The sequence below is a fragment of the Columba livia genome, chromosome 2 (assembly GCF_036013475.1).
Source record: "Columba livia isolate bColLiv1 breed racing homer chromosome 2, bColLiv1.pat.W.v2, whole genome shotgun sequence".
In the NCBI taxonomy this organism is placed as follows: domain Eukaryota; kingdom Metazoa; phylum Chordata; class Aves; order Columbiformes; family Columbidae; genus Columba; species Columba livia.
Window position 1 is genome coordinate 85907283 of NC_088603.1, and position 25272 is coordinate 85932554.

The following is a 25272-nucleotide window of genomic DNA, read 5'->3' on the forward strand; positions in this document are numbered from 1 at the left end:
ACACCATACACCACTGCCAGGAACAGACTGATAAGCCTAGGATAACAGACTGCTTACATCTGAGAAAGCTGGGACTGAACAAAAAAGTGAACACCCTCCACCTATCTGTGCTTTCGGCTGGCCAAAACAAGAGGCTTAGTCCCTCAGAAAAAAGTAGGCAGGTAGTACCTACTATAGAGGGGGAAACCCCTTCCAAATATCAGTCGCACTCCTTTTTACCTTTTTCCCCCTCACTGCTGTCCCCTATCCTCTCTCAGTGATAACAGCAGCAGGAGCAAAAAGCCATTTCTGGAGATCTGGTTTAGCTCCCTTGTCCCACTCCTTCTCCACAACCATAAGAAGGGCTCAGTGTTGGCCCCTGCTCTGACCTCCCGCAGTGTCAGGAAAAAGGTGATGCAGGGAGAATCAGAGCTAAGCAGTAGGAGAAGGCGTGGCTCTGTGAATTCTGTGATGTCTTAGGATGAATGCCGTGCCATGCAAAATAGTGATGGGAAAGGTAGAAATCCTGTGAAAGATAAGCACGTGTCTTCAGTCACCTCCCAGATTCCCCCAGACCCCTTCTGCCTTCAGTCCTCACTTCCACTACAGAAGGTCCTCATTGCTATATGCCTTTATTATAATACTATCATATTTAACAGCTTCCAGACTAGTACTTATACATTGGCATAAGTAGCTGGATAAACTTTACAGTGTGGGGAGAATTGGGTATCTTAGGTGCATTCTTCACTAGCCCAGTCTGCTCATCCTACAATCAGGCCAGATGTGTACCATTCCCAGGGCCATGAAATGTCCCTATTGCCTAGCTATATTTCAGCAGGAGGTAAAGGAGAACACTGCCTATTTCTAGTCCCTCTGTCTCCTCTCTCTTTATTGACAGAAATACTTTAGCTCTGAAGAAGAGAAGAGGTTGGGCTGCAGAAGGTGGACCACATGATGCTCTGATTGAGCTAGGATGCTATGACAACCAGTAATTTTATTATCAAGCACATCTTGAAGTATAATAGTAAGATAGTTACCCTAGGTACCTAATAGGTAATACACTATTTCCGGTCCAGAATTAGATGCCTATCTTTAGGCTGGGAATCACAAACCTGATGTCTTGCACTTAACAGACAATGAGCTGCTTTTTTCTTTTCTCTCTCCCTGTGAAATGGCAGCTACCGGTGGGTCTCTCCTTACTCCACAATACTCTGGAAGTTAGAACATTTGTAAAGAAACAAGGGAACAGAGTTACATGTCTGATTAGGCATTTTAGTCTGGAAGACCAATCTGCTTCTCGGGATAGGGCCCTATTCATCAAACAGCGGGCTAGGTTACTATGCAGGCAGCTTTTGTACCTCTGGCTACTGATTTTTCCAGCCTCAGATGGCCAGGGCAGGCCTCATACTGATGTTACAAGTCTGGACAAAGACATGGCAATCAACTTTTCTTCTTTCATTAGATGGGAAGAAGACTGAGATGGACAAATTCTTAATTACTACAGATTTGTTTAACTACTTACTGTTATGGCTTCTTCAATTGCTTGAGTAGATAGATCTCTCTGAATATTAATTTTCTCTTCTCTTCTTTGAGTAGATGAAAATAAGTGGGCTTATTGTGAGGCTAGAGATAGCTGATAAATGAACTGACCCTAAGGCAGCTCACACAAAATTTTGCATTTAATCCCTCCCCAGGTAAACAGCAAAGGTAAAATGAAGACAAGTTTTATAGGGAAATAAAAAAGAGCGATCACGGGAGAAGACAAGTCCTTCTGGCACTGGACACAGCACAAGCAATGCAATGGAGGGAAGACGTAGCCTCTGGCCTTCTCGCGAAAAGAAAGGAGAGGTAATCACCTCAACCGTGGGTTTAGTGAGATAAAGTTCCTGTTCAGAGGAATGTTTGGGAAAGCTGCGAAAACGCCAAGCGAAAGGTGGCAGCAGCGAGTCGCTCTGCAACCCGACCGCGGCGGGCGATCCTTATCGCTACCTAGTCTGCTAAACCAGCCTGCAGATACATCTTTCAAACCCGCAGCTGTAAATAAAGCGCCTGCTATGATTTATTCAGCAAACGACGCGGACAGTTCAGTAGTGAAACGGACGAGGTGAGAGTGCCTGAGAGGATGACAGGAGCGGAGCCCCGGCTCAGCCGCGCCTTGCCCCGCGGGAGCGGCCAGCCCCCTCTCACGCCCGGAGACGCGGGTTTTGTCCCCGCGAAGCAGGTGTCGGGGCCGTGGGTTCAGACAGGCAAATAACTGACTGTAGGCGTTGCCCTGACGTCTCCGCCGGGTAAATGGCTTTCCTGATTGCTACGCTGATATCCACATCGCTGCCAGCGTGAATTCGCAGTAACTACCCCAGGCAACAAAAACAACAACAACAAAATCGGTATTTTTCCCCAGATATCTGAACTCCGCACAGCAAGTTAAAAGGACCAATGGAATGGCAACTTTCAGGTGAGTGCTGTAATTGCATTTTACACAAGTTTCTCAGTAAAGGGTTAAGCGTGCATACGAGTAAACATGACTTCCATGTTCCTCACCCTCTTTGCTCGCAAGAAGACTTCTGAAAACATGGTAGGTTTCCCACCTAGGTTTCCCAAGGATGGGGAGAGAGAACCGAGGGAGAAACGAGCAGGGAAATAAGCTCTTACGTCCCTATTGCTTTTACCGTTTTGACTGGCAGACCTCAAGTTTCACTACCCCAACCCAAGGCGCAGGGAGCCGCTGTCACTGCCCAAGGGCTGCTCCCCACCAGCCCCTCTCCTGCCGGCCCGGGGCGCGCCCCCACACCTGCGCCCTCGGCCCGCCGCCTGACATTCCCCTTCCCCAGCAACCCAAAGCCCCCTCGGCCGTGAGGGACTGGTGGGGTGGGGGGCCATGGGGACGAGCCCCTCTGCGTTGAGGCCGCGGCCCCTCGCGGAACGAGGCCGGGGGACACGGCCCAGCCCTGCCTCGGCCCCGCCCGGCGCGGGCGGCGGCGCCTCAGCGGGAGCGCAGCCGGCCGCCCCCTTCCCCCCAAGTGCCGGCTGTTCGGCCGAGGCGGGCGCGCTCCTGCTGGGGAGGGAACGGAGGAGGGAGGGGCGGAGGCAGGCGGGGAGAGAGGCAGGGCGGGAGGGAGCGCGGCGGCGGCAGATGCTGCGGCGGCGGCTGTGTCTCCTTCGGCCACATCCCGCGGCCGGTGCGCCCGCCAGGCGCGCTGCGCTACGGCGGCGCCGCGCAGCCTGCCCCAGCCGCCGCCGCCGCAGCGGCCCCGCACCTCGCCCGAGCGGCGGGGCGGTGGATGCCGAGCCCGCCTCGCCCCGGCAGCCAGCGGGGAGCTGTCCTGCGGCGGAGCCCCTCGGACCCGGATCAGCGCGCTCGCACGGGCACAGGGACACAAGGGCGCACACGCACGCTCGGGGGGGGGCAAGCCAAAGATGATGCAGCTGGGCAAGGTCAGGACCTTGCGGTGAAGCCCGGGGCCGTCGCTCGCCCCCCCCCAACTCCGCCCGCCAGCTTCATTCTTGCCTAGCGGACTGAGGATTTGTTATTGGGTTTTGGTATATGTTTGGGAGAAATTAGGCTGAATCGGCGCCGATCGGTGAGTATGACAGGCACTATAATGGTGCTAGGTTCCCCCCCACACCCTTCCTGATTGCGTGATATTTCTTTTTGGTGCGGGTTCCTGCACTGCTCCCCTTGGCGAGACAGCCGGGCAGGGTTGGGCTGCTGGGAGCTGCGTTTGTGCCTTCAGCGGGGAGGTAACAAAGTGCGTGATTTCCCCTTGTTTCTTCCTCCCGCGCCTCCCCCCTCTCCATCTCTTTCCTCCCTTTTTATTCTACGTTAGTCGTTGCTTATGTAGGGCATCCGCGGCGCCGTGTCTCCTGACGCCCTGCACTAATGTACTCATTACGGCAGTGAAGTCATGGGCCGGGGAGGAGGATGAGGAAGAAGGGGCCCGGGGAGCCGCGGGCGGGGGCAGCGCCCGGCCCTGCGCGGAGGTGCCGGTGCGATGGCCCGGCGGCTCCGAGCGGTGGCTGCTGCGTGTGTGTGTGTTTGTGTGTGTGTGCCGCGGAGGGGGGGCTTCTTCCTTTGAAGCCACCGTCTGCGAAATCCTGCGCTCGAGGAGTGGGAGGCGGCGGGGGGGGAGCTATGAGGGTAGGAAGGGAAGCCGCGGTGTGCAATGTGGTGTTTCGTTGATCTATATTTAATGGCTGAAAGGAAAGATGTCTTTCTTTCCTTTAGCCTTACCTTACTCTTATTCTGGTGTGTAATGTGCTTGCATTGATCGGCCAAAGCGTAGCTTCAGCTGAATCAAGACTCCACAGAGGAAGTGCAGCAGCACAGGCAGTACATGTAGTACACAAATTCATCTGGTCAAGATTCTTGGGAGAAAAATTAAAAAGCCTAAAGAGGGATCATTTTAGAAACCATGTTAAATTTTCCCTGGAGGTTGGAGGAATGAATACACGAAAAACTGGAATACAGCATCTTGTTCAGAGACATTTTCTTTCTCATAGTTTAAGGGTTAGGGTGTGCTTTGTTCAGAATCAGGGTATTATGCATTATAGAAAAATACCCAAAACTTGCATAAAATATTTAGAAATGAATAGACCCTTTATTAAACACTCAGCTATTAACTTTATTGGCTGTAGTAAGTGATATTTGTATCACTTAAAACATATGTGCCTTTTCTATTGGGAATAAGAAGATAAAATAAAAACTTCACATTGCAGATTTTTTCACTACCTGTATAGGTAGTCTGTATGTAAAGTGAAAACAGTGAGTTGACCTGAGCTGTGGTTCACAGCAAACCTCTCCATAGGGTACGTCAAAACTTACGCACCTCAAGATAACGAGAGGACTATCCAGAATTATACTGAGTTTATGTAAGCCTGTTGTGGGATTTTGCAAAATCAAGAGAGGGAAAAATATCTTTGTTGTTTTGTATTTAAGGATGTCATAATCTTGTCATAAAAAATGAACTGATTATCTAACTTATGTAGGCTGAGTTGATATTTTTCAAACAGCCTAGTTAGTTGGTCAGCATATAAATGGCACAACATGAGGGAGTTAGGTGTATGTCTCCAGAGAAAGCTGCTGTATATCTTACTTGTGGGCCTCTGAGACTCAAATGGGTTTAGGGCTTTTGTGAGCCTACTTACCTTCACACCGGTTATCAGGGGAGGAGTCCCAACCCTAAACCCAAACCACTGAGGAAGACTGCGATAGAGAAGCAAAACTCAGGCATTCTGTGATGATCAAATTCCCATGTAAGACTAATTCTGAGCCAAGTTGGTGAAGCTGTCTCTTTTCAGTCTGTGAATGACTTTATCCTTTGGGAGCCTTGAATAACTATCAGTCTTCATCCTGTGAAACTGCAGAGGACTTGTGATAGATCATCCTCATTAGTAAGAAGGTGATTAATGGCTCGGGACTGCGTTGAATGTGATTATGTTGAATGTTGTAGTACCGAAACAGGAGATCACATCTTGATCACATCATCAAACCGTCAGAGATGGTTTTTGCAGTCTATTATGTAAGAGAGGCTTGAAAAAGAGGAGTAGCGGGCTGTGTTGTGTATATGTACCAAAGGAAATACCCCTCAAAGCTGCTGGCAGGAAGCACAGTATTTATTTCTGAATGCCAGTTGCATGACTTTTTGTGGATTGCCACAAAGATGCTTTTTGGGGGGAACTCCAGCTACAGTGCTCGAGTCCTGTTTTTCAGGTGCCTTTATATACACTAAAAGCAATAAATAGCTCATCAGTGACACAAGCTTGTGACTTCTGCTATGTTTTTTTTTAATAATGCTACTAAAATAATTTTGTCCTCACATAATGAACTCTGACAGACAGCTGCACAAAATAGAAATAGCAACTAAAAAAAAATGTTTGCATAATTGTAATTTGCATAATTTACTTTTGCAGATAGATGTATCAATTTAATGGCTGTGGTTTGGTGTTAAGTATTTGTTTCTCAAGACACATGTAAATTCAACTTATGCTACAAAGGAAGTGCCAGAGCAGCTTATTTTAAGGGTTTTAATAAATGCATTTTTAGGTAAAGCTGTAGATTGACATGTAAATGGAACAGATAAGAGAATCAGCAGAACTCATGAGTGTTAAATTTTTCACTGAATTTCAGATACCCTTTCTATTCCATGGTTCAGTGTGATATGATTTTTAGAGCCTATCGCTTGTGGAAATTTCAGCATATCTTTGTTAGGATTTCAAACATACATTTCAACAATCCCTAGAACATCAACAAGATAAGGAAAATCAGGAGTATCAACAAGATAAGGAAAATACATTATTACAGTACTTTTTACTTAAATAAGGACCTGTAGTTTTGATGTTTATTGATTGGACTTATAAGTCACAAAGAGTTTGATATTTCAAGTTACAGCTGAGGTTTGACAAAAATTAAATTGATTGTTTCTCCCCTTTGAAGGTCTCAGTAAGATCTTATTACAGGGTGAGTTTTGGATTCTTACTTAACTGCACAAGATTACACTTAGTGGTCTACTTATTCATAACATGACATATAACATAACAACATAACATCATAACCCTTAATGGAGGCAACAGTTTTAAATATTTATTTTTTAAATGATAGAATGACTCTCAAATAGGACTAAACCACCTTGGCTTTTAAACAACAGTCATTACACCAGTAGAACCATTTTTTTTTCTGACTTTCTTTTTTGTAACTGATGGGAAAGGCTATTCCTCTTATGTCAGTAGGAAGTCCATGCAGGACAGGTATCTAATCCTCTGCTTGTGCACTGCAGAACCACATGACCCTTTGCTTGATGGCTCTTCTGTAGTTCGGCTTACTTGGAAAGAAATCTGAATGCAGCATGACACACTGAAACAATTTCTTCTGTCCGCTTGGGATGGTCTAACATCCCCTTGGGATGTCATGAATGGGTTGTAAAAGCATATTGCCTGACCAGATTCTCTGGCAGTATGCTGGACAAAATTTAAGTAGGCTGAAATTGAAAAGGAAATACGGTATTGGTTTATCTGTGAACTGATAGCCATGTTAGTAGATATTATTTTTCTTATATTAGTTGCCAGTTTAGTATAAATCTAAGTAACAGGAGAATGTCTCATTATCTATGACAGTAAGTATTTAATATTTGCTTAACTTGCTCTTGGCATACCAACTTGTGCAACCTTCTGGCTCCTAATCTGCCTGCTTTACTTAACAACATTCAATTACAGTAATAAGCAATAACTTCAAGAGACATAAAGCATGGAAGAGTATGTATTATCTTGTCCTTTTGGCCACCGACTATTTTATTGAAGTTTCTGGGGAAAGAAAAAAAACAAACCACCACCATAACAAAAACAACAACAAAACCCCAACCAACCAGAACCCACAAAAAAACCCAAACAACAGGCTTCTAATGAAACTTTTAAACTTAGTACTTCTCAGACCTACCATGTTTGATGTTACATTTTGTTATGCTTCATTATTTTCCACTTGTTTTCATTCATTTTGAGAGTCATAAATATGCAGAGATTTTTCTATGTTTTCCTCCCCCTCCCTCCCCCTTTTTTTTTTCTTGCCAAGTTTTCAATTGATTTCTTCATCTCCCAAAAATCTTCACAGTACGACACTTTCTTTTCGGTCAAGAAAATTATTTTTGGACGCTGACAGTAAAACTTGAATTTGACTGTTTAGTGTAAAGTAAATGAATTCTTTTTTCAGCCATATTACAGTCTTCTGCCCTAACACAGTCAATTATAATTGAATTAAATAATGCCGAAGTATCCCTCTAAGACCGAATTTTTGACGGGAGACAAATGAAATTAGGCAGGTAGTGTAAAAGGGTATTCTGATGGGGCTCTTACTGGTTTTAAACCCACTGGATGAGACTTAACTCTTACATATACATTTGTATCAGAGTAATTTCTTTAAAATTACTAAGATTTTGGGGAAAATAATTAGAAATAAGATTCAGTGTGGTGGTAGAAAATTGCTGTACTTTTAGCACCACTAGGATTACTAGAATTTATAATCCACATCCTGTAAAGGTATATGTTCCATCACAACCAGCAAGCAGCTTCGAAGTGTGACTGGCAAGGGTCTTGGAGGTAGCTCAAGACTCCAGACAATGAATTTCAAAAAACATATTGCATTTTAATTCCTACCTCCAAAGAGAATACAATTTTTGAGCTGGATACCCGAAAAGCAAGAAAATATGCACTGGATGTTGAAAAGAGAAGATGTGGACCTTACTGGTTTTGTTTATAGTTTTCTACCAAAATACTGAAACTCATGAGTGTGTTTCTGGTAGGTGGGCTGATCTACAGGTGTGGAGGGATTTTTGTTTGTTTTTGTTTTAAACATTTACATTATTTTAGAATTATCTGAGTGAAGACTCTAACTTCTCTGAAGATGACCTACGTGTTTATATGAACCAAGTCCTGGCATTCTAATATTTTCTCCTAATGTACTTGTCTGGGTGGTAATCAGATTTCTTTGAAAGCAGGTTGTTGTACTCCCAGTCAAATCTGCTTGTTTAAAAATAATCATTCTTCTTGCCAGGAGGTTGACTGTTGCTTTACCTGTCTGGCATATGGGAAAACAGAAGCTATTTCACACTCATTTTTTGGCATGAAGAATGGTGTGGCATTGTATATGGCATTTCATGTTCAGCAAAAAGGCAGAAGGCTGGGTCAGAGAATGGTTATCTAAGGAAACAACACCTTAAAAGTTTTCAACAATGGAAATGGCTCAAGGTTAGACATGGAAAGCCTGCCCAGGCAAACCTTGTTGTTGTGTTGTACACTAGAATTTTTAGAGAAATTGAGTTCTTTAATTAAGCAGATACCTGAAGGCATTCTTGACACCATGTCTTTCTCACTTATATTTCTTACAACAGCTCAACTTCAGGACCAATTTTGAACATGCCTAATGGCATCATCTCATTTCTGAATGGCGTGATACCTCCGAAAGTGAGATTCTGTGCCATCTAGAAGCTGAAGTCTCACAGAAAGTAATAGTTTGGCTCCTAAACGGTGTAGATTCTAAACACTGAGTGGATAACCTAGTGAATTCTTACAAATCAAAATCAAAATCTGGGTCAGTTTATGAGCATTTTGACCTTTTTTTTTTTTTTTTTTTTTTTTTTTTAATAAAGGAGTCATATTTGACACCTTCTGAATTTTTCTGGTGAAGTACCTGTATTCTTGATCACCACTTGATGGTAACCTGAGCCTTCGGTTCAGTGCCTAACCTCATCTGACCTAGTGTGCTTAGAAATGCAGAGACTAGAACAAAAAGCTTTGGGTGTTTTAAAGAATTTTGTGCTTTAATGAAGGAGGTTGACAGTAATTGACGAACCATATAAATCTTGCTATTCTTCCTGCAAATGGTTTTGAAGCTTGACTTACAAGAATAATGTGACTTTATATGTGGATTTCCACTGCAGTGCTGTTGTATGTCATCTGGTGGTAGAGGGGAGAACTTGAAAATTAGGTAGGACATCTCTTCTTTATTAGTGTCAACAATATGGAAAGCATAATGCATTCTCAAAATTATCATTACATATTAAGGAAAAGAAGGCAGTTGGCTTCGGTTTTCTTTATTTCTATCATAGAACCATGTTCACAGCTTTAACGCCCAGCAGAAGGATTTTAAGTAACAGGGTTAGAAGTCCTGCTTAGGGATCACCAAGTTCGTTCACAAATGCCTCTGAGCAATGTCTATATGATTTTCAGAAGGTAAAGTTTGGTTCCCTCTGGGAAAAATAGCATTTTTCATCTGGCACAGACCTCATTAAGGATTAAATACTATACATGCTTTTATTTTACTGATGTCATACAGTATCCTATAGTTGAATGCATATGAGATATGCAACACCTTTTCCTCTTTCTCCTGTATAAATATGATAGTCCCTTCAAAATTTTATAGATTCACAAGCACGTAATTTTTGTTGAAGGTGTTTCAGTGAAGTCTGGCAGCTTGTAGCACTTACTTTCCACTGACTTCTATTGTCTTTACCAAGAACAAGTAAAGTATTGCACAAAACCTCAAGGGTCTTGGAGGACTCTGACTTTAATCTCTTCAAAGAAAGATGGACAGGTTGAGCTTAATTAGAAACGTGCATGTCTAATCAAAGGGTAAATTTAGAATCACAAGTTGTAAGAACTGATCTTAGAAAAAGAGCCAGGATACCAAGAAATCTTTTTCATATAAATGGCAGCATTGAACAGAAGCCATAGTGTATCTGAGAAGTGTAATGCACTCTTCTGTTAAGCAATTGTTTGTTACTCTCAGGTAAACAGATCTTTTTAATATGTGTCATTATTTTTTTTGGTCAATAAAAACAAATTCAAAAGCATGCATTTTTGGTCAAATTAGAGAAGTTCATTAGCCTCTAAGTGTTTGCAGTGTGATCCTGTGCACGTAATTCTCAATGCTGACTGTCATAATGACTACTCAAAGGATGGATAATACTCCTCATTTCAGAAAGAAAAAAAATGTTTCCTCATACTCTGTGTCACCTTATGTAGCATAGGTCTGCACAGCAATTAATTTATGTGAATGAAGTGCAAAGGTATGGTGTAAAACTTAACCTTTACATCTCTTCTTTGCTGTTTTATGGTTGAGTTATGGTCAATTGTCTTAGGTGTTCCTGCTCTACAAATATATTTTAATTAAAAGTAGCCAAGATTAATCAGCTTTGTAATCCTTACATTTCTGTCTCTAAGTCTAGGAGGTACAGTACATGTAAAGGTGCTGCTGTCTTCCTCCCTCCCCCACAGTGTGTTTGAAGGAATGTGAGATTTGGTAGTGAGTAGTAAATATTTCTTCTGTTTCTTGTCTATTAGTACAAAAAGACTTAAACTGAGCAGACAAGACACCTAGTTTTGAGTGGTAAAAACAAATTTCTAGACTTTGATCATGTTTTATGCCTTCGATTTAGCTTAGAATGGCTAAAACTTTGCACAGTTAGATTAAGTAAAGCAATTTAGTACAATTGTTCAATTTCCAAAATAAGATTTGTTTGTTTGTTTGATGTTTTTGTTCTGTTTTGTTTTTAATTAGACAAGTGCAACTTCAGTGTTTGAGGAATATGCTCTACCTGACACTTAATGCCAGCTAAGTGCCACATAAACTTGACCTACTTTTAGGACTATGGGACATCTTGGATATTTGAGATCTGACATCTCTGACTGCCTGAACCTGCTGGTGTCATATCATTGAAAAATGTGCTGAGCAGAGCCACTTCAAAGAAACTGATTTTTCTGTTTGTCTGTGAAATCCCTATATATGTTTACTCAAAGCAGAATTGGCTGGCGAGGTGGAACAGACTTTTCCTCTCCAACACTGCTCTGCCCACTGAAGTCTTCAGGCTGACATTGCTGACATTGCTGATGGATCGCTCTGTCTCAGACTTTCTCAGCACGGTCTCCCCTCTAAAAATATCCAGCAGAGGAACTACTTGGCTTTTGATCACTGGTGATGACAATATTCCAGGTCTCCAAATGACAGATTGCTGGTGATCTATTGACAGAACAGACTTGGAGCAACAATGTTTGGCAAGGTGCCACAGACTCTGCAATATAAATTGCCTTTCTTTTTTTTTTTTTTTTAACTATGTATCTAGTGTTCCAAGCAGAGCACCAGATCTGAGATACTGTTAATAGCAAACTGAAAATGGCTGGGGAGGAAGGTGGGGACAGGGCAACAGGCTGGAAGGCAGAATTGCTGTATGGTCAATGAATAGGAAAGGTGCCAATTCATTGTTTAGAAATAGGTGGTTGAGCCAGTCTGATGATTTCTAGTAAATACTTTTAGAAATACATTTTCAGGAGTATTTACAGAAGTATGTCAGTTCTAACAGGACATCTTGCACAGATACAAGCAAACCACGTTTTTAGTATAAGAAATGCATGCATACATACATTCTACTTGTATGCTCTAAGTATGGAATTAGTTGCACCAGTGTCAAAAATAAAACCTAATTGTACTCTTGTTGAATTTGGTAACAAGAATCTGACTGATTCAATGGTAAACCCATGCTTTGCAAGATGTACCTTAGTAATTTTTTTTTTTATTCAACTTTCCTTCAATTGACTCTTCAATAATTCTACAGTCTAGTGTTTGTCATGACACAGATTATTTTGTTGATTTGGTTGTTTGTTTTTTTTTTAAATACAAGTACTACAGTGTTATCATAACACAAGCAAGACTACTCAGTAGTAGTTTACGATTTTTATACTTTAGAATGCAGAAGTTTTACCATAGTGGGTTAAATTATTATTTTCCAGATTTGATAAAGATATGAGTTCCAGGTGGGGTAAAAATGGTGGAGGAATGGGAAAGAGAAGGACAAAATCAGAACACTAGTTTGTTTAGCTAACTTATTTTACAGACATAGCCTTCCTGATCTGTAGAACAGTATAGTTCTGGAAGTATAAAGTTTGTTTACCAGATGCTGGAGTATGTTTGTCAATAAATGGTATTGCTCTCTAGGAGGTAATATAATCTCTAAAATGAGTAGCTAACTTTATAGAAATATGCATTCTTGGGAATGAAATAATTGTTTCGTCCCCTTCTGCTGTTTTGAAATTCACTGATTTATAACCTATGTAGCATGCCTCCAGTAAAATACCAGGACTGTAATAAAGAAACAAGGATTCCTGATTTTTGAAGGGCTTAGTATTCTCATAATAAAATTTAAATATCCATGGTTTTCAAATATTTCTCTAATAAATCTTTATTTAAAGATGATCTTTTGGTTCTTCTTTAGATTTAATAACTACATAACATTGGCAGGTGGCCAAAAATTAAGAGATTTTTTTTGTCACATTGTTTTATTTAGGAGTGTCTGATTTGTAGTGGTATGCAATATAGTTATGTTTTTGCTTAACAACAGAGAATGAGTGATTGGTACAAAAAAGCTGAGTTGGCCAGGAGAAATGGGACAAGTGGAGAGGTGAGACAGTTCCTAAAACTGAAGTCAGAGGGAGAATGGGAAGGAAGAGAGTGATTGCTCTTCAGGTTACATAATTAAAACTATTTTCCTGTTATACCTGTTTATTCACTTTCTGAAATGTGTTAGTCCTACACAGTGGACTGTAAGGACCCAGGTGAATCCTTCCTTTCTATAGTCTCTTCAACTTTGTCTCTAGAAAAATAGGTGCCAGTTTTCCTTCCCTGTGCACATTCAAGGTGATATTACTTTATGCTCTTTTCAGTTTCAGACTTTTTTTATGCTTATCTAGCTATCCAGCAAAACCAGGTGCTGTAAAATGTGTTGTACACATTAGGATGCTGTCACCCTACAAAGAAGCTATATTGTTTGCAATGAAAATCAGGTTAATGAGTGTGTTTGACATTTTAATGATGTGATTTGGTCTTCAGGTCCGAAGTAAGCTATTGGACCCTAGGTTCAACTTTTTCTATTAATCTGAGGATACAAGTACAAGCTTTGGATACTGAGAACACATTTAGAAATACCCATCTTTCCCTATGCTTGTTGAATGCACTTTTATTAATACATGGGATATTGTTATTTGAATAGAAGTTTTAAAATAAAAATGATAGAGAATTTAAATTCTATGAATTTTTTTTCTTATTGCTAGGAAGTGTGGTAGCAACCTGAAATTCAGGTTAGATGAAATTCTTTAGTTTTTTTAAAAGCAAAAATATTTATTTTCTTATAGTGAAACAAGACTACAGCACTTAATAACAGTTACGGTACAATTAAATTAAGGAGATAGTATAAGAGAGACAGACATCAGGATCTTTATCAAGGTAGGGAAACATACATAGAGGTAGAAATGTCTAAACAGAAACATGGTATGGGCCGCTCCCATTTGGAAGGAGAATCAGCACCTCAGACTGCCTGACCATACTATTGAAGTGACATGAGTTGAGCTGTATGGTTGGTTTTGGAACAGCTACAGGAGGCAACATCGCTGCAATAAATCCTCTACTATTTGAATGGAGTTTGAGGATAGCTAAAATAATTTTAGTTTTGTATTCCATTCGATTCAGTGTGCAACTTATAGTAGTTTTATGTGAAATGTTTAGAGACTTGCGATTTGTTTCACAATACCAGGTTTTAGGTAGAAAGTATATTTCTGAAGCACAGCTATGCATCTGCATTTCACAGAAACAGTTGAAAAAAGGAAGGCCAGCACAAAGCTTTTTCTTCTTTGCACATGAATCATTTTAGAGCTTCTTCAAAAAGGTGACTTACCCTGCTGAATGAATTTATAGAACATTGTGTAGTGTTCTGATGTTTTAATCTTCACCTTTCTCATATACATGTAGAAAAAAAGAATAAAAAGAGACTTGCAGTTTAAGGTCTGAGGATTTATACATCCAAAACTTTTGAAGTCTGAAGATAAATGCAGAGTTTTTAATAATATCTAAATATGACATTCAAATATCACCCAAACCAGACATATAAAGCAGTGCTGCCTCTCATTTATTTTTGTCTGGCAGGCTTCCTCTCTTCTGATGACTTTTTGTTCAGTTGTCTTTAAACAATCATTAATGGCTTAAATATGTTAAAAAATTGAAGTTTCTGTGGCCTTTAAAAAAAAAAAAATTAAACATCTGGGCTCTCTCCTGCTCTCTGATCGGACGTGAATGCTATCATTTGTTAACAAGTATGCATGTGTCACATATTGCATCCCTCTACAGTTGTTGATACTACTGTATAGCTGATATAATTTTATGATGCAAAGAAGTGTTGTGAAGGTCCTGAAGCTGCTATCTCTAGATGCAGGCTAGCTCATGCTGTAAGCCCCAGGAAAGTCCTTTAGTCATCCTGTTTGGAGTTCTCTTTTCAAACTTTCTTATTATTCTGCTTAATTGAAACCAAACTTGTCAATGTTTGAGTGGAAGTGTATTTACTTCGTATTGGTACTGAATTTCTGTAGGCTAATTTTCTTACAAAACTGAACCACAGACCTAAGTTGCAACAGGACCTTGAAGCTAGTTGTAAATAGACCAGTGTTTCCCACCTTGAAATACAGAGTGAGCTCAACACCTCTGAGTTAATCCGTGACATTTTACATGCAATAGCAAACACAAGAACCAGAGTCAGGACTGTGCTTCAGTACTCTCTGCCTCTGCAGAATGGCATATAAGCAACTCCCTCCCAGGGCACGTTTAGAAAATCATGTGTTGTGGAAGACCATATGCAAGAATGCAGATGGAGTAACAGACCATAATACTACGTTATCAGTCGTCTAAGCAATCAAACGTAGTGGTGGCTCTTTATTTTGTACTACATCAGTGTTTCGACAACTGAACTTGAATCACAACCCTGTTGAACTGGTGCTATCCCAAACATAATCACAGATGGTCCATGTGCTGAAAAGTTCAAAAACCTAGCTAACGCAACTGCTGAAGGGAAAATAAGTCTAGAGAGGTTGAAAACAGGTCACGTGCAAGCATGGATATAAGATCCTAGTTGCTTATGTACTCTCTCTCCTAGAACATATAGCCCTTTCCATGTCACTTAGGCAAATATTTGTCTCTTGTTATACTGCTCTCAGTGTATGGATGACATAAAGCTTTTGCTTTACTACATATGACATTTTCCAAGGAGGTAACAGCATGTTTTATGTGCTGCAAGATGTTTTTTCCAAAGCAGAAAATGTCATTACTGAGCTTTTGTCACTTCTTTAAAAAAACGAAAATAAATGAAATAGAGTGATTTGGAGGGGTAAAAAGAAGGGGAGAAAAAGGTAAACTTTACTAGGTCCGTTCTCCATGACAAGCTGAAAGAACAAAACCAGGACTTGCTTTTGCAAGAATGAAGCTGTACGAAGTATCAGTGAATACTCTGCTACTGATCCCTTCCTACAGCATTAATACTACCGTATTAACACAGAGTGTATAGGGAATTATATTAAACTCACTTGTGAGCAAGGGTCTGTTGCTGTTGTTTCGTCACGTACTGAGAAAGAGAACAGGACAGGCAGCTTCTGTTCAAGCCTTGTTGTGATACCAGTAATAATTTCTTTCCAATCCTTTCCTTTATTGTTTCTAGCAGAAAGAAGCAAACAGTCTTAGAGCAGGAAGTTGAGGAACAAATGTTTGAATTTCCTATATCCATAGGGTGTTTTCTTCAAATAGAGGTCAAGTTGATATTGAAGTAATTAAAGATTCTTTCAGCAAAATGATTAGCATAGGTAAGCCCTAGAATATTTGGACAACGAGCAATTTCCTCTCACTTTCACAAAACATTGAATACTATTCTAATTCTGATTTGTCTTAAAAATATCTCAGAGCTTTTAAGGTGATTTCTCAGAAGTAGTCTTTTCTGACATTATTTTTCTTGATATTGTGTAAGGAGAAACAAACAAACAAACAAGAAATGAAAAGGAAACAAAAGGAGAAGGGGCCAAAGTGGCTGAGCACCCAAGGCTTTGACTCAGTGATGAGAATGTAACCATAGACTTTTCTTTGCACTTTATATATTTGGTAGAAGTTGCCTTTATCACTTCATTTGTTTAAAATGAAATAAAATATTTCAACAAATACAGGTAATGACTTCAGTGGAAAGAATGTATAATGACTTTTTTGGCCATGTTATGCATCATATTTATTGTTCTGTAATAATTTACAGGTAGTAATATAATACACAATCAGAAATAGATATAATGCAATATTAATTTGAAAAATAAAATTTGGTAAACTCAAGAAATTCAGTGAAACATTAGTTGTAGCTTTTGTAGCTGTTATTTCAGCTAAAATACTACTTAAAAAAAAGGCTTGCTGAGGAAAATTAATTTAATGGAGAAATCTAATTTTCACAACTCTGACCCATTTATATACTCATAGTCAACCTTGGTAGTATGGTCTATTGAAATGTACAGTGAGTTTTAGAACATCTGCCCTCTGATAAATACATGTACCTACAGTGATTGTGCCTTAGATTTTTATACATTTCCATTCAAGGAACTGCTCAAACCATGTCTCTGTTTTCCTCATCCATTGTTCCTCTAGGATGTCAGATTACAATCAGCAAGACTTGTATAGTTAACAAACCACTTGGACCTCAAAAGAATAACTACAATGTGAATGACAATGTTATTTCCTACAGGTACAATCTGAAGAGAAATTCAGGTTTAAAAATTATAGTTTCTAGAAAATAAGTTTGTTTACTGGTATGTGTGGATATAGCAGAGTACATAATCTCCTTTATTCATAGCAGAGATTTTTTTTTTGTGCTCAGAGGATGGTTAGACTTTGAATCTTTTTTCTTTCTCCTTTTTTTTTGTGTGTTTTTTTTTTTTTTTTTCTTTCTCATCTCCCAATAGACTGCTCCACAGTTGAGCACCCTTCCCTGACATCACTGTCTCCTGCTCTCATGAGCTTTGCTTTCAGCTTCATTACCTGTGTTTTCAGGTACTAGCTGGCTTGTTTTGGATACTGCTTTTTGCTGAGTTAGGGCACAGGCTGTTGGTGTGATGGAGAACTAGAGCTCACTCCTCTTGCCTGCGGTAACATGAAATTCTGTGGCATCTCATTGTTGATCTGTGACTATCAAACCATCTCAGGAAGGTTCTAGTATGGCTTTTATTCCAGTGTGGGCTCTGTTACAGATGCAAGAATGTGTCTGATTAAATGCTAATAAGTAGGTGACTTAGGCTTCAGAATTAGCTTGTAAATATTAATAGCAGTGTATTTGCTCACTGGAGGAGTTTATATTGATCCACTTTATCATGGCATCTGTCCATCACCTACGTTAAAAGTTCTACTTTTGTATCACAGTATCACACAATATCACAGTATGTTTGGGATTGGAAGGGACCTCAAAAGATCATCTAGTCCAATCCCCCTGCTGGAGCAGGAACACCTAGGTGAGGTCGCACAGGAACATGTCCAGGCGGGTTTTGAATGTCTCCAGAGAAGGAGACTCCACAACCTCCCTGGGCAGCCTGTTCCAGTGCTCTGTCACTCTTACTGAGTTGTGCTAGTTGTAGGAGAGTTAAAGTATCTAATAAATGTTTTTGAAAAGTCATGGTGATCAGGGAGATTCCTGAAGACTGGAGGAAAGCAAACACCATTCCTACATTCAAGAAGTATGATCTGGGGAACTACAGGCCAGTCAGCCTCACCTCAGTCCCTGGGAAGGTGATGGAGCAAATCCTCCTGGAAATAATTTCTGAACATATGAGTGACAAGAAGGTGATTAGGAGTAGGCAGCATAAATTTATGAAGAAGAAGACATGCCTTACCAGCTCAATAGCCTTCTATGGTGAGATGACTATGATGGATACAAGGAGAGCAGTGTTATTTCTTATGACATTATCGGACACCTGACAATCTCCCATAACATATTCATAGACAAGGTCTTGAAGTATGGTTTAGATAAATGGACAGTGATGTGGGCTGTAAACTGGCTGAACTACTGGGCTCAAAGTGTTGTAGTCAGCAGCATGAAGTCCAGCAGGAGGCCAGGCACTAACAACGGACCCCAGGGGTAGATATTTTGTCCTACATTGTTTAACATCTTGGTGTGTGATCTGGGAGATGGGACAGAATTGCACTCAGCAAGTTCGCAAGTGATACAAAACTCAGAGGGGTGGCTGATACGTCAGAGGATTGTGCTATCATTCAGAAACATGTTAACAGGTTGGAGAAAAGAACTGTCAGGAACTTCGTGAAGTTCAACGAAGGCAAAACGCCAAGTTCTGCACCTGGCTTGGAATAACCTCTTGCACCAGTACATGCTCACATCAACTGTCTGGAAAGCGGCTTTGCAGAGATGGATGTGGGGTTGCTGGTGGACAAGTTGAACACGAGCCAGCAGTGTGCTCCCATGGCAGAGAAGGCCCAACATCTTCCTGAGCTGCATTAGGAAAGCATCACCATGAGGTGGAGGAAAGTGGCTCTTACCTTCTATGCAGCACTGATGAGGTCACACCTGGAGAGCTGTGCACGGTTCTTCTGCATTTCTAGATAATTCACAACTGTTTTTCACTTCTGCTTTGGCACCTGCATTGTTTTGAAGAAATTCAGTTATTAGTGTGCTGTAGTATCTGTTTAACTGTTACTTAATGTCAAATGAGGAACAAGGCTTTACACTGGGAATGGAAGCTCTTTGGGACCAGGGAAGAATCTTGGCTATGTGTGCTCACTGACACTTGTTTTTCACACAGTAGGCAAATGGTATCTCTGCAAATCGGAGTCTGTGTTTGATCTTCAGATTGAACATTGGATGTGCTGATCATCCCAAGGATGTCAGTTGCATTGGTTACTGTGGCTTATCCAGCGTGCAGGACAAGTTTCTAGGCAGGCAGATGGCAAATGAGTGTTCTGATGCTGCCTGAAAATTTAGACTTAACAGGATGTAAAGGAGCTCAAAGCTTTGTGTGGTTTCTAGTAGGGCCCATCTGTCTGCAGTAGGGTTGTCTGTGTAGCACAATTCAACCTTGCCTGATACCAGCTCTGCTACATTCCAGGGCTAGTCTGCTGAAATTCAAAATTCATAGTAGCTAGAGCTGCATCTCAGAGGAGCCATTGTCAGGATATTTCAAGAGTTTCATTACAGTTTTCTCCGAAGCAGATGTGGTATGATTGTGTTAGCAATTGGTCTTCATTTCATTTCATGAGACGCTGATATGGCAGCCTACTTTGAATAAAGTGATGTATGTGTCTCAAATTACGCTGATACTGGAACTGGAGAAGTATATGTAGTGTGCTCTCTTTTTTTCTGTTGCTCCTGGGATGCCCTGGACACCCTGTTTGGTGTTTTTATTTCATTCGCTTTCTCAACAAAACCAAGGAGAGATGTTTACAGCAAAGTGGTCTCTGAGCTGGAACGCTGTGGATTAATGGCTTGCATTTTCAACCTGTCCTAAAAATAAACACTTCACAGTTGGAATTTGCATTTCTGTGATGCCATTGATGATAGGAAATGCCTCTTTAATATTCAGATTGTAGATTTTTTTTCTTTCATAATGAAGCATCTCAAATGAGCTATTGTTTTCTGCTTTGTTTTGAGGAAGTTGCTTAAATCTGCACAACTGCTTGAAACACTGTATTTTCAGCTTTGTGGGGTGATGATAGCAGAAAATTAATGCTCAATGTTTAAGCACATTTGTGTTAGACCTGGAGAGCATGATTTACTTTGATCTGAACAAGTTGTTCTTCATTATGTAATATAGGAAGCTGCTTTCTGACACCAAGTTGATAAAAAAGTCAGAAGGTGGTTTTGTAACAGAAAATCCTTTTCCCTTCTTATTTTGTATGGACAGGGTTTGGTGGGACGGGAGTATTAGATGATTAATACTGCTTTTATTTAGACAACATGAATAAAATTTATATTTCACTTTATTAAAAAAAAAAGTGACACTAAAGATTTGAAATATTGTTTTATAGTGTTGCATAGAAGGGTGATCTATTATTTCACTAGCTGTCTTCAGGTTTGGTTTATTTTCTTGTAAACTAAGTGAAACATTAAGTTTTATAAAGCTCCAGAGTTATGCGGTGGAAACTAGATTCCTACTGAATTCCTCTGTTTTATAATGGGGGGGAGTATTAGTTGTCATACGTTTTTCTAGATTTTGTTCCTACAGACTCAGACGTTCTGGCCTAATTGAATAAGATGAGCAATCTGATCACACAGAATGAAACCAGAATTGATCCTCTAATGTGTTGGGTTTTCATTCTCTCATAAACCTTTTTGTACCAGTCTGCACTGGTTACAGGCTTGAGTTCTGGATTGTAAGCTCTTCCAAATTTTATGAGAATGCTAATTATTCATCTTCTGAATTATTTATCTGTGGGAGCAAAACCCCTAGAGGGTGCCAAAAAACTCGTTTTGGTTAAAGAAGCCATTAAGTCTTGTACTACTACTGTCAGAAGTGCAGGTCAAAGTTCAGTTCCTGAAAGGTTTTCCTGCTCTCAGTAATTCAGGTGCCTTAAAAATGCCTACCTCTTTAAGTTTGTTTCTGAAGTCTTTCTACTCTGTGATGATAATATTTTTTTGTATTTTTTTTAATAGTAGGCACTAGCTGTATGATTAATATGTATTCGTAATTTCTTCAAGTGGAAAAATAAGTGATGTTGCTAATGTCACACAGAGCATACACTAGGATAAATACTGTTTCTTAGACTAAGGCTTCCTATAACAGCAGGGTCCAGGTGTCTACAAATTATAGATTTTCCCATTCCTTTGGAACTCTTAATTTTACCAAGAATTGTGCCCTTCACTGTTGCCAGGTTTTCAAAGGCCCCAGCTAGCTTTAGGCACACACTGCACTGTAGAACAAAAAACCTAAAAATACCCTAAACAAAACTAACCCAAAAAGCAAACAAAAATGCAACAAAACCCCCCACAAACAAATAAACAGAAAACAAAACAACAAAAGGGAAGAAATGGAGGTATTCATTAGTGGAGACAAGTACAGGGTAGAAGCTCCAGGAACAGGTTCTCTGAATAGTTATTCCTAATTGATTTCTTGACATGTAACCACATTTTAAGAGAGACTAGACCATATTTTTTTGAGAAACACTATTTAATAGCAGTTAAGCATGTACAACATGACAAAATGTATCAAGCAGTGTCACAGTCGGTCAGCTGCAGCTAGTGGTGAAGAAGACTATCAGAAGCAGTAGGCTAGTAATTGCTCCTGCTGCACCTTGTCGGAGACGTGAAATTGACTTTGTTTCTTGTATCTCTCTGTATAGGTGTGCCAAAAATACCTGGGTAGGTTCATGTATTTTAGTTCAAAATATTCCTAGGAATTCTTCTCAACTGCAGCCTTGCACAGAACCTCAACAGACTTAAAGTGGTTGTAGACAGTAATGATGTGTGTTTTTAAAAATAAGGTGGTATATGAAAGTTGAACTCATCAACACAGATTAAAAATTGTGAAAGAAGGTTCTTAGGAGTTTTTAGGTATTTGTATGCTTCTGCTATAACATATGATTGTTTGGGTATTTTTGTATCATAGAATCATAGAATTGTTTAGGTTGGAAAAGATCTTTAAGATCATCGAGTCCAACCATTAACCTAGCACTGCCAAGTCCACCACTAAACCATGTCCCTAGGCAACACATCCACACATCTTTTGAATAGCTCCAGGGATGGTGACTCAACCACTTCCCTGGGCAGCCTGTTCCAATGCTGACAAGCCTTTCGGTGAAGAAATTTTTCCTAATATCCAACCTGAACCTCCTGTGGTGCAACTTGAGGCCATTTCCTCTCATCCTATCACTTATTACTTGGGAAAACAGACCAACACCCACTTTGTTACAACCTCCTTTCAAATAATTGTAAAGAACAAAAGATCTCCCCTCAGCCTCCTTTTCTCCAGGCTAAGCAGTCCCAGATCCCTCAGCTGCTCCTCATCAGACTTGTGCTCCAGGCCCCTCACCAGCTTTGTTGCCCTTCTCTGAACTCTCTCAAGCACCTCAATGTCTTTCCTGTAGTGAGGGGCCTAAAACTGAGCACAGCATTCAAGGTGCGTCCTCACCAGCACTGAGTACGCAGGGATGATCACTTCCCTAGTGCTACTGGGCACACTATTCCTGATACATGCCAGGATGCTGTTGGCCTTATTGGCCACCTGGGCACACTGCTGGCTCATATTCAGCTATCTGTCAACCAACACCCCAGGTCCTTTTCCGCCAGGCAGCTTTCCAGCCACTCTTCCCTGAGCCTGTAGTGCTGACTGGAGTTGTTGTGACCCAGGTGCAGGACCTTTCTTGAAACTCATACAGTTGTCCTTGACCCACCAGTGCAACTAGTCCAGATCCCTCTGCAGAGACTTCCTACCCTTGAGTATATGAACACTCCCACCTAACTTGTTGTCATCTGCAAACTTACTAAGGGTGCACTCAATCTACTCATCCAGGTCATTGATAAAGAGATTAAACACAGCTGTCCCCAATACTGAGCTCTGGGCAATACCACTTGTGACCAGCTGCCAACTGGATTTGACTCCATTCACCACAACTCTTTGTGCCCAGCTATCCAGTCAGTTCTTTACTCAGGAAAGAGTGTGCCCATCCAAGCCACGAGCTGCCAGCTTCTCCAGAAGGTTGCTGTGGGAAACTGTGTCAAAGTTTCTGACTGGGCCTGATCACCTGGTTGTCTTGCATGTGCTAATGGCACTGAAGATGATCTGCTTCAAAACCTTATCTGCACTGAGATCAGTATACAATTTAGGACCATTTCCCCCATTCCTCAAGGCACGGGAAATCTTTGTATTCTGGTCAACACAATCAAATCCTGTTGAAATTTACTCTCAAAATTTTGTTGACATCCACGGGACTATTTACATGAGTGAAACCTGTAAGACTTGCCTCAAATTATATAATATCCTAATGTATTTAGGAATTTATGTGTATTAACAGAGCATTCTTAGTGGATGAAGATCAATATTGAGTCTTTAGAAATTTTACTGCATATAAACTAATTGTATGACCTGCCTAAAGAGGATTTTAAGAACGTTGCAAAATCAATTGCCCAAAAAAAACTTGTGTTAAAAAAAGTCAGCATGTATTCTTAAGTAGAGATGCTCCTTTTGAATAGAATGCTGGGGAGATAGAGTGAAAATGTTGAGAGAAGGCTAGCTAAAGAGAAAAGGTTTTCCCAGTAAAATATAGCTGTGTTAGAATAGCAAGACTAATGGATACAAATGATGGAATCAATTAGTTTTGCCAAAAAGTTAAGATAGTTTTATTTATGAAGCTAGTCATGAGAGTGCAGAGAAAATCTGATGTCATTTATAGGAAAGAGAAAAACTTGGGAATTAAGAAAAAGAGAAGAGGGGTGAACCTGTCCCAGACAAAATCACATGGTATGCATTAGATTAAAAATTAGTTGAATGATCTCAAATATTGAGTTTAAGGATCCTTACCCTTCAGTGCAATCAGCTGAGACACTGCAAGTATATTGAAAAGGGTCTTACTGGAGTGAATCATTATCTAGAAAACACACCTGTAGAAGATGATAGAGGAGCTTAAGCTATTGTCTTTTGCTAGCTAAAGGGGGTAAATGGATTGAGGTTTGCTAGTACCTCACAGAGAAGTGATTTCTGTTGGAGGGCTTTTTAATTTTGTAACAAATAAAACAACGAGAGTTGGAGGCTAATATTAAAGAAATTTATTTTAGAAATTAGTTTACACTTTTATTACTAGTTTTATTTCCTCATAGAAATAAAACTATCAAATGACAGTAGTCTTAATATATTTATCGAAGGCTACTTATGTATTTAAACTATCTAAATAGTCAGATTGGTAAACTATTCTGTTGTGCATATCTGATCAAATGATAGTATTTTCTCCCCTTACTAATTACTTCATTACCAAACTAGTGCATTTCAGAGGTTATTATTTAAATTGTTCTCAGTTGCTCTCTACTGTTTAGTGTACTGTTTGTATATTTTGTGCTTCCTTTGGAAAAAAAAAACACTTGAAGGTAATTTATTTCTACTTACATTACCAATAGTAATATCACTTTTTACACTACAGATGGTATTATATTACCACTGGGTTGATTCCAGAAGAATATGTGCAGTAAACCTTAGGTGTTTGTGGGTTTTCTGTTTGGTTGGTTTGGTGTTTGTTTGTTTTTTTGTGTGTGTGGTTTGTTTTATTATTTTTCATTTCATGATGCTAGAATGCAAGAATCTTATCAGGTTTAAATCACAAACAAAATCTCATGTGTAGCCCTAAGGACTGGGTTCTTTCTCCATCTGAAATTCATGAAGTGTTGGCATTCCATCTTGCTGTCTAAATATTCCTCAAAACTAGCACCAAAAGGCAAATCATAGCATTGAATTTCATTTTGTGGTTGCTTCTAGGTTTTTACTTTTATCTACTTCTTAAGAGCATAAGGGAGGTTTTGGTTTAAATAGGATCCTTGCTAGTATACAGTAAAAGTTACTGGAAGTATGCTTTTGATGATGTCCTGGTTTGGTCTTTTGTTTATCTGTTTGTTTTGAAATCTTGTCTTAGAATACTAATGTTCATAAATACTTGTTCCAAATTTTGGCTAATTGACTCATTGCATAATGAATGTAGTAAGAGATTTTTTTCTTTTTTTAGAAAAAAAGAAAAACAAAACTAAAGAAGTGTAACTGGTAACAAGATTTGTTGAAGTTAGTTTTATCTCAGCTGCAGTTGTTCACTAGGCTACAGAGGTGAATTTCTTTATAGTGTGTGTATGATGTCACCAAATTAGACTGAGGAACATAGGAACACAGAGGTTGGTGTCAAATTATTCTTTGTAATAAATGTTTGTGATGACTTTCTAAAAGAATTCAACTATTTCAGTGAGGTAGCCTTAAAATGATGCCTTTCTCTTCAGA

General features: G+C 40.0%; 1 protein-coding gene across 10 annotated transcripts in view; it reads left to right on the plus strand.

Annotated features, from left to right (window-relative positions):
* The first annotated feature begins 2030 nt into the window (after positions 1–2030).
* CTNND2 (catenin delta 2) overlaps positions 2031–25272 on the plus strand; it is a 660748-nt gene continuing 637506 nt past the window's right edge. For 2 of the 10 annotated variants that reach the window (XM_065052648.1, XM_065052645.1), the window contains exon 1: positions 2039–2434. In XM_065052648.1, coding sequence (XP_064908720.1) covers positions 2416–2434 — 19 coding nt within the window. In that variant the 5' untranslated portion in view covers positions 2039–2415. Of the gene's footprint in view, positions 2435–3068; positions 3561–25272 lie in introns of those variants that run through there. The other 8 variants (XM_065052646.1, XM_065052654.1, XM_065052649.1 and 5 more) reach the window with 7 other exon arrangements.